At 46.1% G+C, this 25,149-nt stretch overlaps 1 protein-coding gene across 1 annotated transcript; it reads right to left on the reverse strand.

Annotated features, from left to right (window-relative positions):
• Positions 1 to 552: 552 nt before the first annotated feature.
• RAB12 (RAB12, member RAS oncogene family) lies at positions 553 to 24,084 on the reverse strand. Its single transcript, XM_068563319.1, has 6 exons — positions 23,582 to 24,084; positions 11,592 to 11,652; positions 5,151 to 5,289; positions 3,402 to 3,491; positions 2,685 to 2,789; positions 553 to 1,746 (listed from the first exon to the last, which is right to left on the reverse strand). The coding sequence occupies exons 1-6, from the start codon at positions 24,075 to 24,077 to the stop codon at positions 1,633 to 1,635; spliced, it is 1,005 nt and encodes a 334-aa protein (XP_068419420.1). The 5' UTR covers positions 24,078 to 24,084; the 3' UTR covers positions 553 to 1,632.
• Positions 24,085 to 25,149: the final 1,065 nt, after the last annotated feature.

The following is a 25,149-nucleotide window of genomic DNA, read 5'->3' on the forward strand; positions in this document are numbered from 1 at the left end:
AGTACATGCACATTGTTGTGCAACTATCACCACCATCCACCTCCAGAAAGTTTTATCATCCTGCACTCAGACTCTGTATCCACTAAGCAGTAACTCCTCATTCCTCTCTCCCCCAGCCCCTGACACCCACCAGGGCTGTGTCTATGGATTTGACTAGTCTAGGCCCCTCGTGTGACTGGCTCATTTCACTCAGCATGATGTCCTCCAGGTTCATCCATGCTGCAGCCTGTGTCAGAATCCATTCCCCTGCTGATGGACACTTGGGTTGCTTCCACTTTTTGGCTACTGTGAATAAAGTTGTGAACATTAGTGTATAGCGTCTGTTTGTGCCCCAGCTTTTGATTTTTCTGGATGTAGATCCAGGAGTGGAATTGCTGGATGGTATTGTAGTTCTATGCTTAAAACTCTTGAGAAACTATCAAAATGTTTTCCATGGAGGAGGAGGCTGCATTTTTCTTATCTAAGACACTCAAAAGATTAAGATGTGGAGTTTTGGAAGAATATCATCAAATATGTAATTTATAACTGCACAAATAAGTGTGGTAACTCAACTGTCATTCATAAATACAAAATTTTATTTGCATTTCATTAGTGTAGAAAGACCACAATGCTTCTCATATCACAACACTCAAGACACGCCAAGTTATTCAAATACATAATGACTTATTTACCTTGACTAAACAAACAGTGCAATTTAAGAAAAGATATACCAAAGATAGAGTTCACAAATTCATTATCAGACCGGGGGGGAAAAAAAAAGAACACAGTCTAGGCCTAATAGGAATAACCTTCGCCATCAAGGGGAGAAGTTTTATCATTACAAAGGTATATAGAATGTTTAGGCAAATACACGTACTTTCTTTGATATAGTAAAATGTTATCTCTTTAAAATTCCTTTAAACAAGATTTGTTTAGGACAGCAGTGTTCTTTTTAAATCTTCTATAGTTTCAAAAACATTTCTTTATTGAATCTTTGTAGTTCTTAAAAGCACAGGGTATGTCCATCAGGAAACCAGAGAGATTCGCGCCTCGGGACCAATTCAAGTCCTACCTTCTAACTAGTCATATTCTACCAGTAATACGTAATGTGAATAAATAACCTTCAAGACGGCTATGAATGGAGCTTGCTTTGTGGGAAACACTCCAACACTGCAAAGATGCTACGGCTGGGAGAAATGTAAATAAAGAAAAAGCATTCAAGATAGCGTTTCCCCCCCCCCCTCCAAAAGTTTTTAGTTTTACAAATTTTCTTTAAAACAGTAAGCAAAGCACCACGTTCTTTCTTCTTATCAGAATATCTCTGTCCTCATAATATAATTAACAAGGACAATTATTTATTTCAAGAAACATTATAGCTCTCATTTCTCCTGTTCTTCGTATTAGAAGTACTACGTTTCCCAGTGTACATACACTAGGCACCGGGATAATGCATGAAATATAACAATTTGGAGGGAAATATGTCATTTATAACCAAAACTTACCCAGGATTGCATATCTGCGTATTTACAAGTTAGTGTATAGCTCTGACTTGGATTACAAAGTGCGAAAGGAAATGGTCAAAATGATTGTAGTGCAGAATGGAACCTTTCCCCTCTCCAGGAATCGCTCCCACTTTGTCTCCAATGTAGCGAATCAACAGCATCGGACGTGTGGTCTGGGTGGAGGCAGTTCTGGTGGGATCTCAGGCTCTGGTTGTAAGGAGAGGATGCTATTGGACAGCTCGTTCCTTAGCATGTCCAGAGGCATCTGAGGATAAAGAAAAAGACAAGTACATTTTAACCCAACAATGTATATGTAAAGACTACAAATCGTACCATTATAGAAGACCAAAGTATTTTTTACAGAAAACTCTTCAATCATCAGAATTTAATTAGGCATGAAAATATTAAGCCAAAACCTAAGAACCAGGTTCAGGGAGCTTCAACCATCACACAAACGCTGTGCAGCCTATTTCACACCCTACGGCAGAAGAGAGCCGATGGACCTCACAAACGTTTATTTTCACAGTCCAGTATAATGGAAACTTAACGTACCAAAAAATGAAAAAAACAGTTCTGTGTTCTCTGGGGTTATACCATTACTAAAGAAAGAAGTACCTTCTCCTGGTAATTGTACAGACAGCCATTGTATTAGAAGCTTCTGAATTACGTTTGAACCGAGTCGATTATGTGTAATAGTAATACAAATACACTTAAAGATCTCACTAAGAAATCTTTGGATGCAAGCCCGAAGATGCCTGAACAAAGTGCTGCCGTCCAGTGAAGCCATCTTCCTGCCACCTGGCGCCACAGAAGGTCCCAGGACGGCCTCAGGCCCCGCCGCACAGCAGGGCCCCAAGGCGGGGCAAGACCTCCACTGTCTGTATCTAACTTAGTCCTCTGTGGTAAAACTCCAACAAGAGAGGAGCAGAAGTCAAATAACACGGCCCGCAGTCACACCCGCTCCCCCAGACCACGTGTGAGGCTGAGCGAGGACTGGAATGTGGCAGTAAGGACGTGGGGAAAGGCTGCCACGGCAGCGAGCTGGCTCCTGGGGCCGGGTCCTCGCCCCCTTGGTCTTCAGCCTGACGATGACCCCCGTGCTTCCCTTTCTACGTACAAGTTTCCCAACCAAAAAACAGCAAAGGAAACAATGAACAGGTTTCAGATGAAACACTTCCACGATGTACGATTCTCTCTTTTTACCTTTTTCAGGATGTCATCGACAAGCTTCAGGAATATTTCGTCCACGTTGAAGTTATCCTTGGCACTTGCTTCACAGAACCGCATCCCAGTTATCTGCTGTGCAAACTAAGAAAACACATTATTTTTCTCTGCGGGGATGCAACACAATCTAATGTACAAGCACGGGGCCTGTGACGGGGGACGGACAGCTCTGGGGCTTCGGCTTTCAGGGAAGGGCTGGGACGAAAGGCCTGGAAAGTCCTGTTTACCCTCAAATGTAAAGTTCACAAGTGTAGCCAATTTCCTACATGATAAGAAAACAACAAAACAAAATCTGTAAGGTGACGCCAAGTCAAACTACGTGCCCAAGTTTCTAAACTGTAGTGTATCTGACATTTAAAACATGAATATCACCGCTTCTCCACGGAAGGTCAGAGTGAGAGAAAAACCACGAAAGCAATTGTATGGTTTAAAAGAATATTTCTCTGTATAAAATGTCAGGTGAGATACTAAATAATGCAGGATACACTAATGTGTTTTTCTCCCCTCCATTTCAAAATGAATTTAAAGGAGCAGGAAGTTAACAAAAGCAAATGAATAAGAAGGATGCAATTGAGTGATCACTTTTTTAAAATTATGAAATAATTATAAAGTCATTTATTAAAAGGGAAAGCACACGGAGTGCTCACTGTACAGAGCGTGGGTGCTGAGACCCCCTCTCTGCCCCCTTTTCCTCACCTTTTCACCTTGTTGTCTGCTGATTTCTCTGTCAGTTTCACAGTCCAACTTATTTCCAACTAAAAGAAGCTCTGCGTCTTCTGAAGCATACTGTGGGATTGTAAAAGAAGCTGCGTTTCAAAGACAAGCACATCACTCATGACGGGAAACATAAACCAAGGCAACACGTCTCACCCTTCCGACCACTTGCTTCACAATCTCTGAGCATCTACTCTGTCCCAGGCTGGGTTCCTGCCGGGCTCACGGCAACGTGGTCACAGGCCTGACGAACCACAACGTTCTCAGCCCTTGACCCATGATTCCTAAGAATCTATCCTAGGGAAATGACTCAAAATATAGGCAAAGTTTAACACTTGGTTGAAAAGAACCTAAAAATCCCACAAAGTAGGTGAAGAATGAAATAAAGTACACAAAAGTATGAAGCCATAAACAAAACAGAACAAAACAAAGGCTTCGGAAGAACATTAAGATGACACAGGAAGGCCCCTGTGACAGAATATTTAGTTCAATAAGCAGGGTGTAAAACTAAATGGAGTAGGGACCCAATCTAGTTTTTCTGGATGACAGAACTAAAGATTTTTAAAATTTACTTTTGTGTTTTTCTTGGTTTTCTAAATTTTCCATAATGACAAGGTATCATTAATTTTATAATGAGGAAAAGTTAAGCTCCATTTCTAAGTTTAAAAAAAAACAGCAGCCCCTAACATGGAGGCCACTGCCTACGGTTTTAACTCCATCCCTCGGTTCTGTGCTGTCAGCTGGCAGCAAGGGTGCCCCTGTCTGAGGTCCTTAGGAGCACGCTCCGCGGCTTCAGGAGGAGAGGACATCACATCCGGAGACTCGCCATCCCAGAGCCCAGACCCGCCCTGGGTCCCGCCATCTCCGTAACCCTGGCAACCCTGGTCCCTAACACACCTTAAAGAGGCACGCGTTGAAAATGTGCTTAGTAAGACCTGCAAAGGAACATTCTCCAACATCATCTAACAGATGGGTTTAATACAATTTGTAAACAAAATCCAGTTTATAATATACTAAGTGTGCTTGCTATACAAAGGAACTAAACATCAAATTACTGAATAAGGGGGAAAAAACTCTCAAAATGTGGCCACTGTTGACCACCACATCTCACCCTCAGTGGCTGTGTCGTCTACATGTGTATTTTGGGTCCCCGTTTCTCAGAGGGGAACCCACAGATTACATTATTCATACAGACTTGGGTTGTCTCTGTATAGTCAAGTGTGGTCCAAAGGATAAACTCTTCTTTAGTTCAAAGTGAGGAGGTGAAGGCCATCTCTCATTTGAGGGCAGAGGTCCCGTGGTGACCGAGGCCCTTGGCGTGTCCCACGGGCACAGTGGAGACAGCTGTCCCTGGGAGGCTGTCACTCTGTGGACACTCACAAAGCGAGCGTCCAAGTGAACTTTCTGCAGAAACAAGGAGTCCTGAATCTGACTCCACGGACGCAGCCGGACAGTGTGCAATGAGCATGTCTGGGCTTTGAAGTCACACAGCCCAAGTACCAGAATAAAAATCCTGGGTCTATTATTTATAAGGGGATCCTGGAGACATTTCAGCTCTTCTCTGCCTCATCTATGATGCAGGGCTATACACCTACTTTGAACGCTGTCATCTGGGTTAAATGACATTCAGGATGGAAAAACATGCTCCATCAATGTTTCCCTTCTTCCTTTTGTAATGATTAACACCTACAAGCAAAGAGTTCACATCTGAGAGAGAAATGCAACACCTACCTTATCAATCATCTTCATCCATTTTGGCAAATCATCAAATGTCTCCTTCTTAGTGATATCATATACTAATATGATCCCCTTGGCACTTCTGTAATAAGCTGAGGTAATGCTGTTGAATCTCTCCTGACCTGCGGTGTCCCTAAGAAACAGCAGCAAAAATTAGTTTCTGAACAACAACAGGGAGGGCCTCAGCCCAACTGTGAGTAACTCCTCACACATCTGTGCATATTCACTCCTAGTGGGGGTAGCTTTTCTGAGGTAGGTACATCCAAACAAAATCATAAGGAAGCCCCAATTTCTTTCAAACCAAGATTTTGAAAAGAAGTAAATGCCGTGTAAAATGGTGGCAAGTATAACACACCATAAACTAGGTGGTTATCAACAGTGACAAAGTGTATGGATGATACCTGAAAAGATTTAAGCCTAGAACTCTTTTAACTGAACTCGATGGTGAATATCTGATTTGCTGATGGAGTCCCCACTAATGAAAAACGCTATAGAATTGGTCTTGTTATCTTCTTAATCGCTCCAGAGTATAAGTGGTCAAAGGCAAAGGGAGAAGAGGTACCAAATAGCTTTGCAAACAATCAAGCTCATCACTCTCTGACTGCTACCCTGAAATCTAAAGCTTTATTTCCTCTCCAGGAAAAGTTGTCCGTTTCCACATGAAGATATACTCACACTAACAGTGCACAGAAGCTGGCTGAAACCCATTTTCTAAACCTAAGAAGCCAAGAAACTACTTGAGAATCATCACAAATTTACAAACGAGGCTCAAGAGAGCAGGCCTTCTGATCAGGAAAACAATCTTTAATTACAATCTATAATTGTAGACAATCTATAATTAAAGACAATCTACAGACTGTCTTTAAAGACCACCTATAATTTAGTTTTTCCCGAAGAACCCTAACTCACGGCATACTCCCAGGGCCATGTGACACGGGTGGCTAGTGGTGGAGGAAGCGAAGGGGCGGTGGGGTACACAGAAAACGAGGTTCTCCCCTGCAAGGTGCTACCACAGCCTCTCACAGGACAGCACGTGAGCTTCTGAAATGGGGAGACGGTGTGACACCTCCTCCCAACGCATCCGATGGGGTGAACCTTGTGGGGCCGTGTCCCTAAAACACATATGGCAAAGGTGCTGTAACTTAGCGGCTTTGATCAGACTAGACTTGCCACCAAATTAGCTCCGCTTAGGGATATGTCATTATGCCCAAACAAACAACGAAGCTCGCTGGCAAATTCATTTTCACGTAAAGCAAGGCCACCTGCTTTGCTCCAGAGGCTGTAAGACTGCCCTGTGCCCTTGGCTGGAAGGCCCAGGACCTGAGGCCGGTCTGTTTTGTCCACCAGGGTCCAGTGGGTGCCTGGCCCACTGTGGGCCCTCGATCCACAGGTGTTGAACAAAAGGTTACATGGGTAAAATGCAGAAAGTGGATGTCACGTCAAGGCAAAACAAACTTTATTTATTTTATTTTTTTAAGATTTTTTTTGATGTGGACCATTTTTAAAGTCTTTATTGAATTGGTTACAATATTGCTTCTGTTTTTTGTTTTGGTTTTATGGCTGCGAGGCATGTGGGGTCTTAGCTCCTCCACCAGGGATTGAACCCTCACCCCTGCACTGGAAGGCGAGGTCTTAACCACTGGACTGCCAGGGAAGTCCCCTGAACTTTATTTTTTGACCCAGAACTGCCCCAAAATTGGAACACTGAAAATGATGGGGACTGAATTCTTCAGGATTCCTAAAACCAACTTAGAGACACAAAAATGCACCTTCAAATCAGGTGAGAAGGAACCGATTTAGATACCATTCATTTATATAAGGAATCATTGAACAATTTTATTTCCAGGGTCCTAGACATTTAGGGGCATAATTAATACTTTCAAACCAAAAAAGAGTGAAATCTTTCAGACTGTGGTTTCTCTTCTTATCACAAGTGCTGGCTTGTTCAAGCTGGGATTTGATAAAACATTTCTCACTCATTTCTTTAAAAAGCAAAAATAACACACATTTTGCTACTCTGAAATCTGTGGTTAGCACATGATAGCTGCACCACAAATCTAAACAGCAATCAGGTACAAGGTCTTCACTGAGCATTTTGGGAATCACGGACTTTCATGAATCTTTATGTTAAGTAGCTTTAAGTTGACTTTTAGCTTAAATCAATTTCACATTCGTTCCTACATATATTCACTGAATCAGGATCCAGAAATTGGGGGCTCAAGAACAGAGAAATTAGAAGTAATACAAGTTTTTGAAAAATTATTTTGATCGTATTGTGGTAAGAACACTTAACATGAGACCTGCCCTCTGAAGGCAGACTTTTTTGAGTGTACAATACAGCACTGTTACCTACAGGCACGACATGGGACAGCAGATCCCTAGGAGAAGTTCTAATAAAAACCCAACAATCAAGGAATCACGATAGTACCAGGCATTTTTGATACAGTTTCAAAAGACCCGCTACATGAGTAGCACGCTTAGGGATCTTAGAAACATTGTGAAGTTAGCTGACTCTCAGCTTTAAGTCAGACACACAGAAAGAGGGCGGAGACCTCGAGAGGCAAACTCTGAGGCAACCTGTAACACAAGTAAGTCCAAATATGGCCAGCTCACAAGACCCCAGAGAGGAGACATTAAGGCCATTCCTTTGACTCCGTCACTTTGTGCCTGGTTCTCACTGCTTGAGGCAGAAAAGCGTCTTCCCTTGAGAGACTATTCCGCATTTCCAAAATGTCCGGGTTGCAAAAGTTAAGTGTTTGTTTATTAAATACCTACGCTGAGCCAGTACCAAAAAAATTCCACACTACTCTCCACTTTTCACACAGCTAGATGATAACACGATACCAATGCCCGGATCATGGTTTATCTGCCTATGAAGATGCAGAATCCTAGTATTTCTCTATCTCAATGAACCTGAATTTTCACTGTAATGACCGAGAGCTGATTCTTACAGATTTACAGCTTATTACTGTCAGCCAAATCATCATTTATTACGGGTGGACTGCAATCTCACTATTATTTCTCTCTCTGCTTTTGGTGCAAATTGAAAACTTCCTGCTATCCTGTTTCCACAGTTGGGTAATACCACCACGCTTTGAAAATTCAAAGACCATCATTTATAAAATTTAATATATCAGTTTAAATGACACAATTCTTAATTTGTAGGAACCAAAGTCAGTGTATGAAGCGTTCTACCTCTTCAAGCAGAGAATGAAAGGACACAAACTTGATGTCTATGTAAGAACGCTGGTGGAGACCAAATTCCCTGACAGTGAGCATTGGACAGAACAAGAGGCCTTCCTATGAAGCATCTTAATTCTGTGTTTGCCTAAAGGAGGGAGGCTAATTTCTCAGCTTCAAGTCCATCTCAACACAACAGACCTAAGTCTCTGTGAATAATTTCCAGGACAGCATGTGGATATAAATTCATGAAACTACATTCCGGTCGACATCTTATTTTAGCTATACTTACATCAAGTTCTACATACACACACGTGGAAATGCTTCAAGCAGAGATGGGAAAATGGTCCTTTTTCTAACCACAAATAATCAAGGGACTTAAAAATGTGGCAATGACATAAAGTGTGACCTAAAACTACGACAACGACATCTGCAGCTTTTGGTACCTTAAACCTTTAGGAATCTGTAGTAAATAATACTTTCTTAGAGATTGGCTATATCCAGAAATCATCAAGAAAAAATGCATGTCTTCTAACACAACCTCCTTGCGAAAACCGGCCAGCGGTGAAGCTTCCACGGATTGAGTCTAGGTCAGAGCACAGGCTCTCTGAAGAGCTCTTTCCAACACACCGGCTCCCCCTACGCCCTCGACCGGCACAGAGTAAAGTGATGACAGCACACCCGGGACACAGCAGGTCACAACAGCCACGGCTTGAGGACGGCTCCCAGGGCGGAAACAAACCCCGCGTCCCTTTACCGGCTGGGCCGCGGCTCCAGTGCTTCCTTCCTACCTACGGGGTCACAGCGATGGAAAGAAGGTTTTTCCTTCCTTTAAGTAACATACTCCAGAAGATAAGAATCCTATTTCAGATAAGAATCCTGTTTCAAGTATTATGGGACTAGCAGGTAGCTGGTGTCAGTAGATACATTATTCAGTGGTGAAAACCCCTCTGGAAAAGACAAACTCTACTTCCTCACTGAATCCCTGGGACGCTCCCTGTAGAAAACTGGCAATCAACCTCTCAAAAAATTCAATGAATCTGATAGCCCCTCCCTCAGTTATATTTTCCACCAACATTGTGCAGTTTTAAAAATTCCGAGAATGAAGTGTGAAGGGTGAGGAACAGCAGAGGAGTGATCCGAAGGAGGCTTTTACATCCCAGAGAACCGTGGTGTCGGGGCGCTCGTGCATCTCCCACAGCTGCACGGTCACACTTTACCCCCCAGAGTGGGATGCACCAGGTCGGGCCCTCTTAGTTCAGATTCAAAGGAAGGCAGCTAGATTCCAGAAGAATCCAACGTCACCGGCACAGAAGGCCTGTAGTGAGCAGAGTTCCATGGCACAGGACACCTGGACGTAAATACCTCTGTAAATCAGATTACTCCTGCCTGAGACGGAACCCAAGTATTAACACATCACCTAGGACGTGTCTCTTCAGACAGGTGACAGTGTCATCATTGGGACACTGCTGTCACCCACCGTGCAAGCGTCACAAACGTTCTCACATCACCTGTGTCTCCTTTGTGAGGCAACCTCCGCACAGGTGCCAGGTACAGAGGTGGACACACCCTGAGAATCCTTTTTTTTTTTTTTAAATAAATTTATTTATTTTTATTTTTATTTATTTTTGGCTGTTTTGGGTCTTCGTTGCTGCGTGCAGGCTTCTCACTGTGGTGGCTTCTCTTGTTGTGGAGCACGGGCTCTAGAGCGCAGGCTCCGTAGTTGTGGCGCACGGGCTTAGTTGCTCCGCGGCATGTGGGATCTTCCCGGACCAGGGATCGAACCCGTGTCCCCTGCGTTGGCAGGCAGATTCTCAACCACTGCGCCACCAGGGAAGCCCCCGAGAATCTTTTTGAAGACCGTCTTTTTTTTTTTTTTTTTAATTTGGCCACGCCATGTGGCCCGTGGGGGTCCTAGCTCCCCGACCAGGGATTGAACCTGTGCCTCCTGCTGTGGAAACGCAGTCTTAACCACTGGACCGCCAGGGAAGTCCCTAAAGACTATCTTTACCTTAAAGAGTGTACGGTTAGAAACAGCGGCTCATGTGAAAGGTACTCTTCTGATATTTCCAGAATTCAAAACCTGGGCAGCAATGCACACACACAGCCTGCTGCCTTCCCAATCATGGGCTAACAGAGTAAGAAATACCCATTTTCTGTTACCAAGTATTTAGGCAAGACCATAAATGTCTCATAGTCAAGCCCCAAACAAAAATACGAAAAACAGAAACACAAAACAGAAAAGCAACACTCCCCCCACCCCAATCCTTCAAGTGGGTTAGACAGTCAGCAGTCACCAATGCAGACATTACCTGACGGCCGGCGAGCTCCTCCGCTGGTTCGCGGGCAGTGGCGCCCCGGACAGGGACACGGGTGAGGATGAGGCATGGCACTAACACGCAAGCGTTAGGTGACGATGGAGCCACCGACGCGGCAGCAATGAACGCGGATGAAAGCAACACACACACGGCGGACAAACACTCAGAGCTGAGGTCTACCTGCGGGAGGAGTTAGTGGCTGAGATGCTGCCGTGCGACCGTGTTAACAGCAAGGGCGACTCGGGACACCCCCGGCGGGGCCGCTCCCACTGCCGCCGCCCCCGGGCCCTCCTCCAGGGGGGCTCCGGGGGTCCCCGCGGGCGGCCGAGTGCTGAGCGGCCGCCACACGGCTGGTTTAGTCTCTCACACGCTCCTGACGCGCAGGGAGGGGGCTCTGGGCTCCCCTCCATGGGGCACGGAGGGCCTCAGGGCACATGGCTCCGGCAATGGAGCTGCGAGGAAGGGCACGCGTGTCCCGTGGTGGCCACCACGCGGTGCCACCAGGGACACAGCCTGTGGGGGACTTGCCAGGAGACAGTGCAGCTCCGGGGAGGAACACACTGGCCTTTCTCTGAATGCTTGCAAAGCAATGTTAAAAACATGCAGACGAGCAGCGGAGCCATCGTTTTAGTGATGACGGTTTTGTCAAATGATGTGAAACTAGAGACTAAAGGCTCCAAACTAGTTGCCATAAAAGTCACATTCTTCTCCCCACAACTCCCGTGTGCAAATGGGATCTGAGACGAGTGGACTCTTTCCTGAACTCTCCCTTGACAAGTGAACTCTCCCCTGAAAGAAGGTCCGTTCATTCCACTTGAATGTGAGCGAAGGAGCGGAGACGTAGGAGCGACAGACCAGCTTGAACGGTTAACTGTATTAGACAAGCATGAGGACTGGTAAACACACGTGGCAGGACTGGGTGTAGATGCCCACTTACCAGATCTGTAACCTAATTTTCTTTCCTCTTAGCTCTACGGTTTTGATTTTAAAGTCAACACCTGTAAATAAAACAGACGAAGATGAAGCAAAAACAATGCAATTCATCAGAAAAATAATACTACTTGCACATTTTTATGCCATTATCAGAAAAACCCAAAAAACCGATCACACTAAATCCTAAAAGGAGAAAGCAGAAGTTTGCCAGTATGCGTGACGACCATCACTCTGTGCTTCCCGGCACAACTGAAGAGCCAAGGTATGTTCGGTTTTACCCTGAACTTGAGATGCAGCCTTTGCTATTCATAATAGTTTATGACTACTAGAGATGTAGCATAAAAACCATTTAAAAATTACAACTAATCATTACACGAACAAATGAATGGCTTTATAAGCATGCTATCTCCGGGAAAATTCTTACATGTTACACTGGAAACTCAATATTGATTTCAAACAGCCTTAGTCTGAATTTAGAAATCATTGTATTAAATTTTTTAGCGTTCACAAAAGTGACTTTATTATACTGTCAATAGAATGGAAGAGGAATTATTTTTTAAAAATTTACTCATACAAATTAATCTCAATTTTTATTTAGTTTAACAGGGTCTGTACAACAAAGAAAAGTGGCAGGAATATAAAATGTCACAGCTGGAGAATAGGCTACTGCATCTTGGTTCTTAATCTCTCGCACCAGCCCTGATTTCAAAGGTCACAGCAAACGGGTGGTTAAGCCAATTTCACTTGCAGTTCTGGAAAAGCTTTGCTTTTCCGAGTCAACTGACTCTCAGACAGCCTTGAAACAGGAAGCATGTCTGTACACGACCAACATCCTCAAATAGAGACCAAGCAGAATCCCTCATGACTCAACCACAAGGTAAGAGCACAGCCTACCTAACGTGATATTCTACAAGCCTGGAAACCAGCCTGGACCTATACGCTACGTTCTGATTTTAAAAAGGCACAGCTCAGACAAAACCCTTTCTTCCTGATATTAGCATAAAATTAGGGCCTCACCATGTTACTCTGTGATGGCAATTTACAAATCAAGTTCATACTCTGCCATGACTACTATTCTGTTTTACTTTTGTTTCTAGTTCCTTTGCTTTTTTAAAAAATTTTACTTAAGGGAGGTGCAACTTGTTAAGACTTGTTGCAGTGCCAGCTACATTTTATTGAAAAGAACTGGCAGATGATACTTCTCTTGTGAGCTCTGCTTCATGTCAACTACAAGAATCCCTTCAAACAGCCAGCACAAACAATTTTTGTTTTGATTAGGCTGTTTTCTCTGCTAAGAACCGTTCTGAGCCTGAACATGTCAGACCTTTTTTTCAACCAACTTGAACAACTTTCCGACTTCAGCAGTCCTGCACTGTGGCTATTTTGTAACCACAAAGTTTAATGAGTAAAAATAAAAGGAAAGGGCATTAATAGTCAAAATCAGGAATAAGTGGTAATGTTTTATCACCATGTGATTATAAATACACTACTAATTTCAATAGGAGAACATAGCAAAGATGAACAACAGCGAATAGGATTAAGAATCTGTTTAGCCAAAACTACTTAGTTTTACTGAGTAGATTAATGACATCACTAACAACAACAGAAAAATATCCAGTAGCTAAATCTAAAATTCCACAAAAGAAAACAGGTCATTAAAATAGTCCTTTCTCTTAAATGAAATTTCTTTTACCATATCTAATAGCCACTAAGTAGCTGATAATGGTTGGAAACTTACTCCAATTTATAGCTTAGAAACAAATCCTTAAAGTATACAACTACACATTTTTTAAAAGGCTTTTTACATCAAGTCAAAAATATATCTTAGTGCTGTCTCTTTTTACCATTTACATGTTATAGAAATTATAAAGGATCCTTAACAAAAGGTAACAAGTCACCAATAGCCTCAAATAGGGGATTAGTTTTGGGAAAAGTCAGCACAGAGACTCCTGACTGAGCAGGGTCGCCCAGGACCAATGTTTATAAAACAAATAAGGGACAAAAAAAAGTGGCAACTTTTGTTGAAAACCAAGTTTCCTAGTGTCAATTTTTTTTTTTTTTTGGCTGCACCGCGTGGCATGTGGGATGTTCGTTCCCGACCAGGGATCGAGCCCCTGCCCCCTGTGTTGGAAGTGAGGAGTCTTAACCACAGGACCGCCAGGAAAGTCCCCTCCTATAGCGTCTTAAGCAACAGGGGAAGCAGCCAGCCTACCACTCCACCAGGTGGTGGAGACAGTCCTGCCCCTGAAGAGCTGAGTCATCCAGACCTAAATCAACAGCCCAGGCACTTGGCAAAGGGCCTTCCTCTGCTCTTCTCTCTTGGGGACCCTCCCTTTCTGCCCAGGAACCTTTTCGGTCCTAGGTGCTTCCCATCTGAGCCTCCCGACGGCCCCACGCCTTACCCGCGTTCCTCATCCATGTTACCAGTTCTGCCCCCTCCAGCCCTGACCCATGGCTCCGCTGGTCTCCCCCACGTGACAGGAACAGGTGCCTTCTGAGCACAGTCACCTTTGGCTCCCTGGAGCCTAGAACACTGCCTGGCCCACCACAGCGACCCAGTAAACCTGGTGAATGGAAATCTGCCCCTCTTCTCCATCAAATGCTGGGTGGGTAAGGAGAAATGCTGACTCTTCTTGGAAATAAGAGGAAATTCAGGACTGATGATGAAACAAACACACACACACGCTTAAACCGTAGGAAGGGCGGGCGGACGTTCTGTCCTGAGTGTGCCTGGTGGGCAGAGTGGTGGAATTCAGGGTGCCCAGCTCACACACATCACCCTGGAAATGGAGCATTTCATTTCTCCTACAATTCCTGTTACTGATGGTAAAACCTTAGAGGATGGTCAGTCTTAATACGTCCAGATCCTCTCCCTACACGTGCCCCTCCCAGGGGATTATTACCCCTCCCAGGGGATTATTACGGTATCAGTTTACTCAGTCACATAGACAGGAAATGGTCCGCTAAGTGAATGTCCTGCCACGTGACAGGGGCCTACCCTTCTTTAAGCTTAACCAATGTATGAAGTCTTCCTAAAAATATTTTGATCAGGAAGGACACAGGTCACAGTGCTGTAATCCCTCTGTCAAAGGGTATAGCTATGTATTCTATTCAAGTCTGCTTGATCTTAATTTCCTTTAATAACAATGAGAGTGGGCATCTGTCAGACCCCCTGTGCCTGACATGCAGCATGTGGGCTCCTTCAGAGCCCAGTGAGCCAGGCACTATTATACTCATCTTAGAGAGGTCAAGGTCATTTGCTTGAAAGTCATTATCACTTCTGCCAGTTGAGGGGCAGAGCCTAGATTCAAAATTATAACACTGCCCACAACCAAAGGTTGTTATCATAAAAGTCAGATGCGTGGAAACAAGGAAAAGTGCGAAATCTGCAAATGGCCCAGAGTCACTGTTAAAGGGCTGTTAAAGAACAGAGTTTAACCTTGCACTGTCATCTTTGTATTTATCTTTCATAAATCTCAGCAAGAGCATAAAGACTTGTTGTACTTGGTGCTGATAAGATTTCTAAGTTCCCTTGAAGGCAAAACATTTCCAAAAAAAATTACCGTGTTACGTTTTGCTGGGGCATAAAAAGTCACAAAAATGAAAATAGCAAAAATAAACAGAAGCTTCTTTCTTCACATTCCCTTCCAGCAAAAAGCAAAATAAAAGCAAAAATAACACGGTGGCCCATGCCTGCGATGACAGCTGAGCGTTCCTCCTCCTCTCGCACACCCCGCCCCCAACAACAAGGACCTGCAGTTGGCACCAGACTACGATTCTAGTTTACGTAACATATTCAGGAGGTTGAAGGATTTCACAGACTCTGAAATAAGTCTCAATTCAAGTGGTAGTTACGACGTTACTGCCAATTTATAATAACTATCTTAGGTGCACACACTGGCTTTTCTTCCAAGGACATCTATCCTTGACAGTGTCACCCAATCCTGGACTTAATATTTCTACTGATGGAGAGGCTTCCCAGTATTTCCACTGAGTTGACAGTGAGAAAATAAACTAGGAAATGTGTCAAGGTCACACAGATAGAGGCAAATTTAACATTAGGAAACCCTCTCTTGAACATGAGGCCAGCCTTCTGCCTGACCACCGCCTTTCGGGGAGAGCACCCGATAAAGGGCAGGCAATGCAGACCACCTTCCTGTAGTACTGACTCCAGGAGGCCCCCGAACCTCTGAAACCCTATTGTTTAATATTATGGGGGGCTTTTCCTACCTAAGCCGAGTTATGAGAATTCAACGGAACGGAAACTAAGTTACTGTAACTGTAAAATACTTTGATCATCTCAGAAGCAGGTACTGTTAAAATAGTTTAAATGACTGCGCATCATTAAAAAATGCTCTCAGGTCTGAGGATATTAAATGTCCACCCTGAGTCTAACAAGACCTGCCCCTCTCAGTCCAGACTGGATGGCCTGCACCTCAGCAAAGACCACCCACCATCCCTGACCCGGACACACGCAGGAGATGGCCCTGCACTTGGCTGGAACAGACACGGACACACATGAACTTCATCCGGCACGGACAGGGGAGTCTGAGGTCACGCACTCCAGAAGAGGTGGGTGTTTGTTGTCATGAAAGTTTCATGGGCAAGGATGTGCTCCCCTCGCAGACAAAGAACAACGTCTCCTGGGTGTACTGTGTACAGTAACTCATCGCAGGGATCTTCTTGATGCTTTTATAGGTAGATACTGTCATTGTCCCCATTCTACAGATGAAACACCGAAGCTCGGGCAGCTGGTACCCTGCCCAAGGTCAACAGGCGGCTAAGTGTGAGAGCACAGATTTGAACCCAGGCAGTCTGGCTCCTCCCAGCTCTCTGCACAGCGTCACCTGAAGGCAAGAATGGAGGCAACTACTGGGAGGGAGCTGTAAACATGTTTTTAACATCAAAAAGGGAATTCTGCGTTGCTAGGGAAATATATAAAAGCAAGTGTGAGGGACTGGCCCGCTCAGACTGCTCCCACACCAGCAGGCCTGGCTCTACCCTCTGGCTACACACAGACCCCGGCTGAAAAGCATGGAGTCATTTCAACCTCCTGGTCACCAGAGGAAGAGAATGTCGATGGGGGAGGAAAATCTGGAAAAGAAAAACCCCCAGATGATCAAATGGCAGATCAGTAACATTTTCTTCACTTGCTAAATACTAAGTTTACACTGCTCAGATGGGCCCATAAAATATGCAGGGGAATTCAAAGGAAATTCTACTTTACCCAGGTCCTGTGCTTACATTTTGACACTTCATGCTCACCTGTATGTATTTCAGTATGTACCCTTAAAGGATAACAATTATTTTTTGGAGTGTTGCAGAGTTTTTGCATCTGTAGTATAATTTAGGAGGATAAGGGAACATCTATAGCTGCCTTTTCTGGTCCAGGTACGTAAGCTATTTCGTTCCTGTAGCAGCAGACAGGAACAGAGTGTGAGTTCTGTCTATTTTTTCTTTTCATGAAGGAGGAAACTGAAGTTAAGGTGCTGCCTAAAGACAGTGACAGCTTATGAGCAGAGCTGGGACTTAAATCCAGGACTGTATGCCCACCCCCCAAGCCCACACTCTTCCTCTCTCTCACCCCCACCCCTCCCCCTGCCGGGAGCTTCGAGAATGACAGGAGTGGCCAAGGAGACAGTCCAGTGTCTTAAATGAAAAATCAAAAGTGAAAGTTTGGTTGCGGGTGTGTGATCGTGTAGCAGGCCTAGCTTCTGCGTTACATTACGCTGGAACAACTAGGAGACCTGCGTTCACGGGCAACTCCCATCACCAGCTTGCCGGAGGTGGGTCTGCAAGTTGTGGTTTGGTTTTGTAAACTAAGAAGGCCTTATGTCAGCACTAGACACCAAACAGAGGAGCCTGTCAGATTTGGGGGGAAAAGGTTTCCTGTGGCATATAATGTTCTGTTAAGCCTGTGTTGTATTTTCTGGTTTTAAAGTTCAAGGGTTAAAAAAACAAAAAAATCCCATCCAATTAAGGGCACTATTTTAGGCTTATAGTTCTGGCTTTCCGAATACTTTCCGAATGTCAAAGCTGTGCAATTAAAGGACAAAAGGAGAAGAATCCCCTTCCTCCTCTGTTAAAGTGTAGCTTTTTACATCCTCCCTAACGTTTTTTTCATGGCCATCTCCAGGACTCACTTCTCCTTCTGAAAAGGACAAGCCAGGAGAGCAGGTGTGCTTCCCGCACCATGAAATAGCCAGCAGAATGGAGTCTTACAGAAGTACGAGCAGCCTCTCATGAAAGATCTGCTGACTAGTGTACAAAACTAAGCTTTCTTTACAAATTCAAGCAAATGCTTTATTAGAACGATGTTTCTGGCATGCAAGGCTGGAGAATAATTTGGCCCTACCAGCTCTCGAAGGAACCCAGGCTGCCTTCTTTTTTTTTTTTTTTTAACATCTTTATTGAAGTATAATTGCTTTACGATGGTGTGTTAGTTTCTGCTTTATAACAAAGTGAATCAGTTATACATATACATATGTTCCCATATCTCTTCCCTCTTGCATCTCCCTCCCTCCCACCCTCCCTGTCCCACCCCTCTAGGTGGTCACAAAGCACCGAGCTGATCTCCCTGTGCTATGCGGCTGCTTCCCACTAGCTATCTACAGGCTGCCTTCTAAAGCCAGTCCGCAGACCCTCGGCCGATGGTTCCGCAGAGCCCACAGCTGCAGGACAGGCAATCTTGAAGAATCTGGATCCCTATCATCGGGCATAAGCAGAACTTCCTTCTGCAGTGTGAGTGCATGACACTGAAAGAAAGGCTGAATGCACATAAGCCAGGTCTTTAAATAGATCTTCATTCAACCTCAACAACCGGGATCGCCAACTTTCCACACTTATTTTGAAAGATAGCTACTTTATTTCCACAAATGTGCTCTGCACAAGCCTATCAGCGTGCACTGAGTGCATTAAGTAAACCAAATCACACATTGCACAGCATATGCTGGCATAGAAACTGACCATTCCTCTTCCACTCCCTTCTCCCTGAGTCATCCTGTTACATCATCCCGGCAGGGGAGGGGCTGACACTGAGAGCTTCAGAGTCTGGGCTTCGGAGTGGGAATTCGGACGACTCTCCCTAACTCCCTTGTGAGTGAAACACTCGGGCAGCTCGGCCATGGCTGTAAAGACTGCACACAATCACAGAAAAGCAACATAAAACACACAGCTTATAAATTTAATCCAGTATGAAACGATCATTCTGGGTTTCTGAACAAAAATCTGTGACCTAAATTTCCAGAATAAAGTACAAGCAGTCGATTTCCCTTGACAGCAGCTCCACCGCTTGTAGGCAAAGCGGACCAGACACCGATGGCCTGCATCTCATCCATCTCGTCCCATAACATTCAAGGCCAATCCACAGCCAGTCCTGCACAGGATTTACATCCACCTGTTCCCTGGACCTCTCGATTCTGCTGCCGGCTCTACTGATGGCCCCGATGAACCACAGTCACCTGCACCACGAGGTTTCCCCGCCCTGGGAACAGGCTTCCCGAGTGCACATGGGACCCGAAGAGGTGTGCTCCGAGAACAGAGACCACGGCACGTGACTGAGTGGGAACAGCGCTTCCAGCAAGCGCTATCAACCGTCTAAGACCACTTACTCTCAGGGGCCAGGCTGTGAAGTTTAATGCATGGATGCAAAATGAGAAAAATGAAGACAGAGTAGTGAGGTTCTCAAACTGAATTCAAAAGAACTTTTAAATTCTGATATTCTGTCTTTCCTAATTTTTTTGGTCTACCTCATGTTGTCTTTTTTTTTTTTTTTTTTAAAGTCGGTGGTAGTGGATTGTTAAAAAATGTCCTTACGTGGCAAAACAAAAGAAATGGCAATCCTATGTTGGCCTCCGGCACTCTGAAAGAAACTTTACTGCCCAGGAAATGAGAATTCTGGTCCAAACTGTCTTACTCCTCCTTTTCCTCTATTTAAATATATTTTAATAAATACGTAAAAGCCTTAAGATATTTGAATAATTGAATATTTAGGTAAGAAATGCAATTTTTAGAGCAGTATTTTAATATCCAGAGGAAAGTGACAAATGATAGGGGCATGGTTAAAGAAAGTCAATGTCAATGATACCATAGATCGATGACATCACTACCTTCACAGGGCTCTCAGGGGGACCCAATTAGGCAAGTAGGAATGGGTTTCATGGTGTCTGATTCTGAATCATCCAAATTTTCAGAATAAAGTGAATTTAAATCTCAAAGTAAGCTAAGGAACAGACAGATAGAAGGAACTCACTTGCAGCCCTGGCCCTGACCACTTGCTGACTGCTGGGCCACTGTGGATGAGTTGTCTACCCTCTGGGACTTTGCTTCCTCATCTGTAAAATGCGGAAACTTTCAGGATTGTTGTGAAGTTTAGAAAGAGTCTACTCTTGCTGGTACACGGTACATGCTCAAGAAATGTAGCTACCACTAATAGACCGTAAACTTTTACATGCAAAGACAATAAATTACTTATCCAAAGTCACAAACTAGTTCATGGCAAAGCTTGTATCAAGAACCCAGGTTTTCTAGAATGTTTTTCTAGAAATTTAATGCTGCTGGGTGGGTGGAGGCAGGGTGCTGTCTGGTAAAAATATTTCGATCCAAATAAACTTAACAGTTAGCCTCCAATAGTTAAAAAACAAAGGTTGACAAATACATAATTTTATGTTTTTTTTTTTTTAGAGACTTGTGAATTTCTACAGCCAACTAGTTTTTTTTCCATTTTTTAAACTTCAAAAAGCTGTTCCTGAGGCTTTTAAAGCCCCTGTCAAACCACGCCAGCCATATCAGACTAAGTAACTCAATTCCACGAACACAAAATCTCATTTGAAAGTAATACTCCACCTAATTTCCATTAAATAGGCCAATTATTATTTATTTATTTATTTTTGGCTGTGTTGGGTCTTCGTTGCTGTGCACAGGCTTTCTCTAGTTGCGGTGAGCGGGGGCTACTCTTCGTTGTGGTGCGCGGGCTTCTCATTGCGGTGGCTTCTCTTGTTGCGGAGCTCAGGCTCTAGGGCGCCGCGGGCTTCAGTATTTGTGGCACGTGGGCTCAGTAGTTGTGGCTTGCGGGCTCTAGGGTGCAGGCTCAGTAGTTGTGGCACACGGGCTTAGCTGCTCTGCGGCATGTGGGATCTTCCCGGACCAGGGCTCGAACCCATGTCCCTGCCTTGGCAGGCGGATTCTTAACCACTGTGCCACCAGGGAAGTTGCAATACGTCAATTATTAAAAGCAGTCTTTTCAGTTTCATACCCTGGTGAGTTCTGTGTGTCCTGTAAACCAAATCAACTTCTGATTTGATAATACAACAACAAAAATCATTCTGTTCATTTGTAATGTTACAAAATAGGTTTATTATCTCAAATCCCTTGGGATTTCTGCTACGCTCTTTTACAGAAAATCCAGTGAGTCTGGCTCACTGGAGACGCGTGCTTCCAGCCTGAGGTTGGCTGAGCCATCACTGGAGCGAGCCTCCTGGGTCAGCACCTGTGCCGGGCTGCGGGCCGCACGGTCTTTTCCAGACTCTGCCAGCTGTACAGGGTGAGGGCAAGGGGCCCCGCGGAGCAGAATCTGCAGAGCTGACCGGGCTCCGTGGACACGAAACTCAACAACTGGCCTCAGAAGGACCCTACGAGCCACCTGCAGGAGGCACTCAGGTGAGGCAACCCCAACTGTACACCACACCCAGTGCCACATTTAAACGCGCTTTTCTAAAGGAACGCGGGGAATGAACTTCGTCTCTACAGCATTCCAGTGCGGAGGAAGCCTCCCCCGCCAGCTCTCATCCCACCCCGACTTGGGGGGCTTCCTCCACGCTCCCCAGCCTGTACACATCTCTACATTGCCCTCATCACCCTGGGGCATCCCGAGCCCCACGGCTCTGAGCCACATCTGGACAGAGACTTTGTCCTCTTCACTCAAGCTCCCGTGGGTAGCACAGCACCAGCATACAGTAGGTGCTCAATAAGTGATCTGATAAGTGGAAGGGAAAAGCACCTCACAGGCAGAGATTGAAGGGGGGTTAGTTAACTTTCTTAAAGTGTTCTCACATTCTGGGTCAGACCAGAAGTTAGCATCTTTCTCTGAACTTCCCACAGCTGATAAACACTTAACAAGCCAAGTACTACAGCCTACGTATGGAGGAAACAAACATGAGCATGACAAAGTCCAAGTGCACAGGGAACCCCACAGCAGCAGTGGGTGCGGAGGCGTGTGCATTTATGTTTGTTTGTTAAGGGGACAGAGAAACCGACTGCCTGGTCCCCTCGCCTCCCGGTTTCTTCCCGATTCCCAAATACCTGATGCAACCCTGCCAGGGCTGTACCCAGAGGCCTTTATGGCTCCTGCTGCTACAGGAGAAGGTCCACACTCCATGGCATGGCAGCCAAGGTCCTGAGGCATTCATTCCCGACGTCCCCTAATGATTCCTTCCCAGATTGTGTGGGTGTTGCTCCGCTGTGGCCCCGGCTCAAAAAACCCCTCCTCACCTCTCCTCTGCCCTGTTCTAAGCGCACCTGTGCTCATCCCCCATCTCGCCCTCCAGCCACCCAAGCCCTGTTATCCACCCATTATTCCTGTGCTAGTTTCTCTTCACCTAGTACAGCTATGTTACTCTTCAGTTTTACGTATTTTTAAGTGTGGAGCCATAAAAGATGGATAATTCTGAATTGCTTTTAGTTCTATTTTACCTATGCCAGGTACTAAAATAAGAGTATAAACCCTCGTTGGATGGTTTAATAACTCCCTGTACTTTATACGATCCAAGATTGGATGTTTGAACCAGGTCTAGGGTACGCTACTGAACTTTAATATCATGACTCCAAGGCCAAGATCTTAAAAACACACAGGGTACAGAAAGCACAAATATGTCCAAAATGATCTATTATTAAAAAAAGCATGAAGGGAAACACATTCTCACAAACAAAACAAAAAGACAGTACAAAAACTGGGAGGTTAGTCTTCCAATAAGACATTTTAAACGTAGTAGTGTTTTGTTACATGACATCTTAAAGCCAATTCATCCCCAAATTGTATCAACTTGGAACTACCACTGGTTACAATACTAAATATATGTACAAGCGTGTGGAATGATACTTCTAATTCTGAACTTCATATTTACATACCATTTATTCACTGTTTCTTGGACCTCCCCTCGGGGAATCCCTCCCTGTTACTGAAGGTGACTGATCTTCCTTTCGAAGAACTATCTCATCGGCGGGGTTCCCCTACCTTTGACAGCTTTTAAGGGGTTTTCCATAGAAGCAACTGTTACCGACTGCGACCTGACAGACCTCAACGCCAAGGCCTGTACATGTGACTTCATCAGAAAACTTCCCTGCAGTTTCAATTTTACATCCTGAGGACACGATACTTCCTGACCCGGTCGGTCCTGTAGTTACTTCGCTATACTTCACGCACCTGGCGGTGCCGGAGGCCTCCTCCCCACTTTCGGAGCCCCTGGGGGGTTATTTGAGGTCACGGACAAACACAGCTGAAGTCCTTCTGCCCCGCATTTACAGTTAAAAGAAGAAACTTAGTGTAGCGTTAGCCTGAATATTCCCCGGAGATCCTCCACAGGGAATTTAAAACGTCATTATTTCAGCGCAACATAAAAGTGAGTTCAAAATTAGAAAGTAAGCCGGGTTGACAGTGGAAATACCCCTACTCCTAGGACGGCAAAGTTAGGGCATCAAAATTCACCAAACATGACGCACTCTGGCCATCTAACCAGGGCACAGCTCGAGTCCACCACGCTGCCCACCTGCCCCCCACCTGTCACCACCTTTTTCCTGGTAACGAGTGGGCGGGGGGGTTCCGGGGAGAGATGCTCCGGGCTGGACGGGCCCCGCGCATCACCCGGCCTCGTGACGGCGCAGGGCGGGGGCGCAGGACGACTCTGCGTGGGGACGGGGGTCTCCGCCCGGCGCTGGGCAGAGGAGGCAGGGGCTCCCCGGGGCCGACCCCGAATGCACGGCCCGGCCGGCCAGCCTTACCCACGGTGGACTTGCAGGCCTCGCAGAAGGTGTCGTCGGTAAAGCGCTCCATCAGGCTGGTCTTGCCCACGCCGCGGGAGCCGATGATGATGACCTGCAGCTTGAAGTCGGCCGGCCTGGGGGGCTGCTTCCTCCGCCGGGCCTGGCCGCCCGACAGCGCCGGGGAGCCCGCGCCCAGGCCGCCGCCGCCCGCGGGCCGCCTCTGCAGCGCGGCGCCCGGATCCATGCACGCATGCGGCCCCCGCGCGGCCCGCCGCCCGCCGCGCGCCCCGGGCCCCCGCGCTCCCTCGGCCTCCGCCGCGCGCCGCGGGTCGGCCCCGGGCTGGGCGAGCGCGCGCTCGAGTGGCCCCGGCGGCCCGCGGGCTCCGCGCTGCAGCTGCGCCGCCGGCCGGCTCCCCGCGCCCGTGTCCGCTCCGCCGCCGCCGCCGCCGCCGCCGCCGCCGCCGCCGGGGGAAGACGAAGGGAAGCAGCTACTCCGCAGCAGCGGCAGCAGCATCCCGGGCGAGGCGGGGCGACGGCGCAGGCGCGGCTGGCGGGGAGGGGGGGCGGGGCGCGGGGCTGCCGGGAGCGCGCCCCCTGCCGGCGGGAGGACCGCCCGCCCGCGCGCCTCCCCCTTGTGTTCTCGCCCCCTCTGCTCTGCCTGCCTCCACTGCCCTGTCTTCCCTCCCCTTTATTTCTGCGGCTTTCACCTTCCCTTCTCCTCCATCTCCATCCCCCCTTTCCTTTTTCCCTCCTCCTGTCCCTACCGTCCTTTTTCCCTCCTCCTGTCTCCTACCGTCATTGAGCGCAGCCCCCAAACACCAGGCCAGTGTGTTAGCCGTCTCCCCCCTAACCTGTTGAACTCTTATTCCCCAAATCACTGCCACAAACTCGCACTGTCACCGGGCGCTGAAAGTCCCTGGCCGGCCCCGGCCTCGACCCCCGCCCCCTGGGAGTCCTGTGCAGACCCCCCCTCGCTCAGGCCCAGACCCCACCTACCCCGCCTGGGAAGGAGACTGATCACCTCTGTCTTACATTTTCCATAGGAAACTCGCGAAATCAGTTATTTTTAGCCCTGATTGCTGCCTAATTCAAAGTGCAGAAGTTTTCATTCCGTTTAACTTTTAAAACAAATAAATAGCCTGCCCCTTTGGGGAAGCGAGTGAGTTCAGATTCAAACAGTAAGAAACTCCAAGATTGACACTCCAAAAGTTTAGGAATTGTGGACTCGGGCAGTGTGTTTTGCCATTTCTATTTGAAAGGATTTAAGGATACAGAAAACCACTCTCTGACTCCTTGCCAGGGATTTGTTTAGCAAATTCCTCAGCGTGAACTTGAGCACCTCAGGACACAGGGTTCTAAACATGATAGGAGCTGGCACGTTTGCCGAGAATGATCAGGTAACCCACCAAATTTCAGCTTTATTTAGAAGTGGATTTAGTAATGCGTACATTACTAAGTGGCTATTGCTCCACAAACGTGATTTGTAAAAATTTAGCATTGCCCACAAAGTAAATTGGAAGCTTACATTGATAAGAGAATTCTTAGGGTTCCAAAAGCAATCACAATAGGAGTCTTTTCATTAGTTA

The sequence above is a fragment of the Eschrichtius robustus genome, chromosome 14, assembly GCF_028021215.1.
Source record: "Eschrichtius robustus isolate mEscRob2 chromosome 14, mEscRob2.pri, whole genome shotgun sequence".
In the NCBI taxonomy this organism is placed as follows: domain Eukaryota; kingdom Metazoa; phylum Chordata; class Mammalia; order Artiodactyla; family Eschrichtiidae; genus Eschrichtius; species Eschrichtius robustus.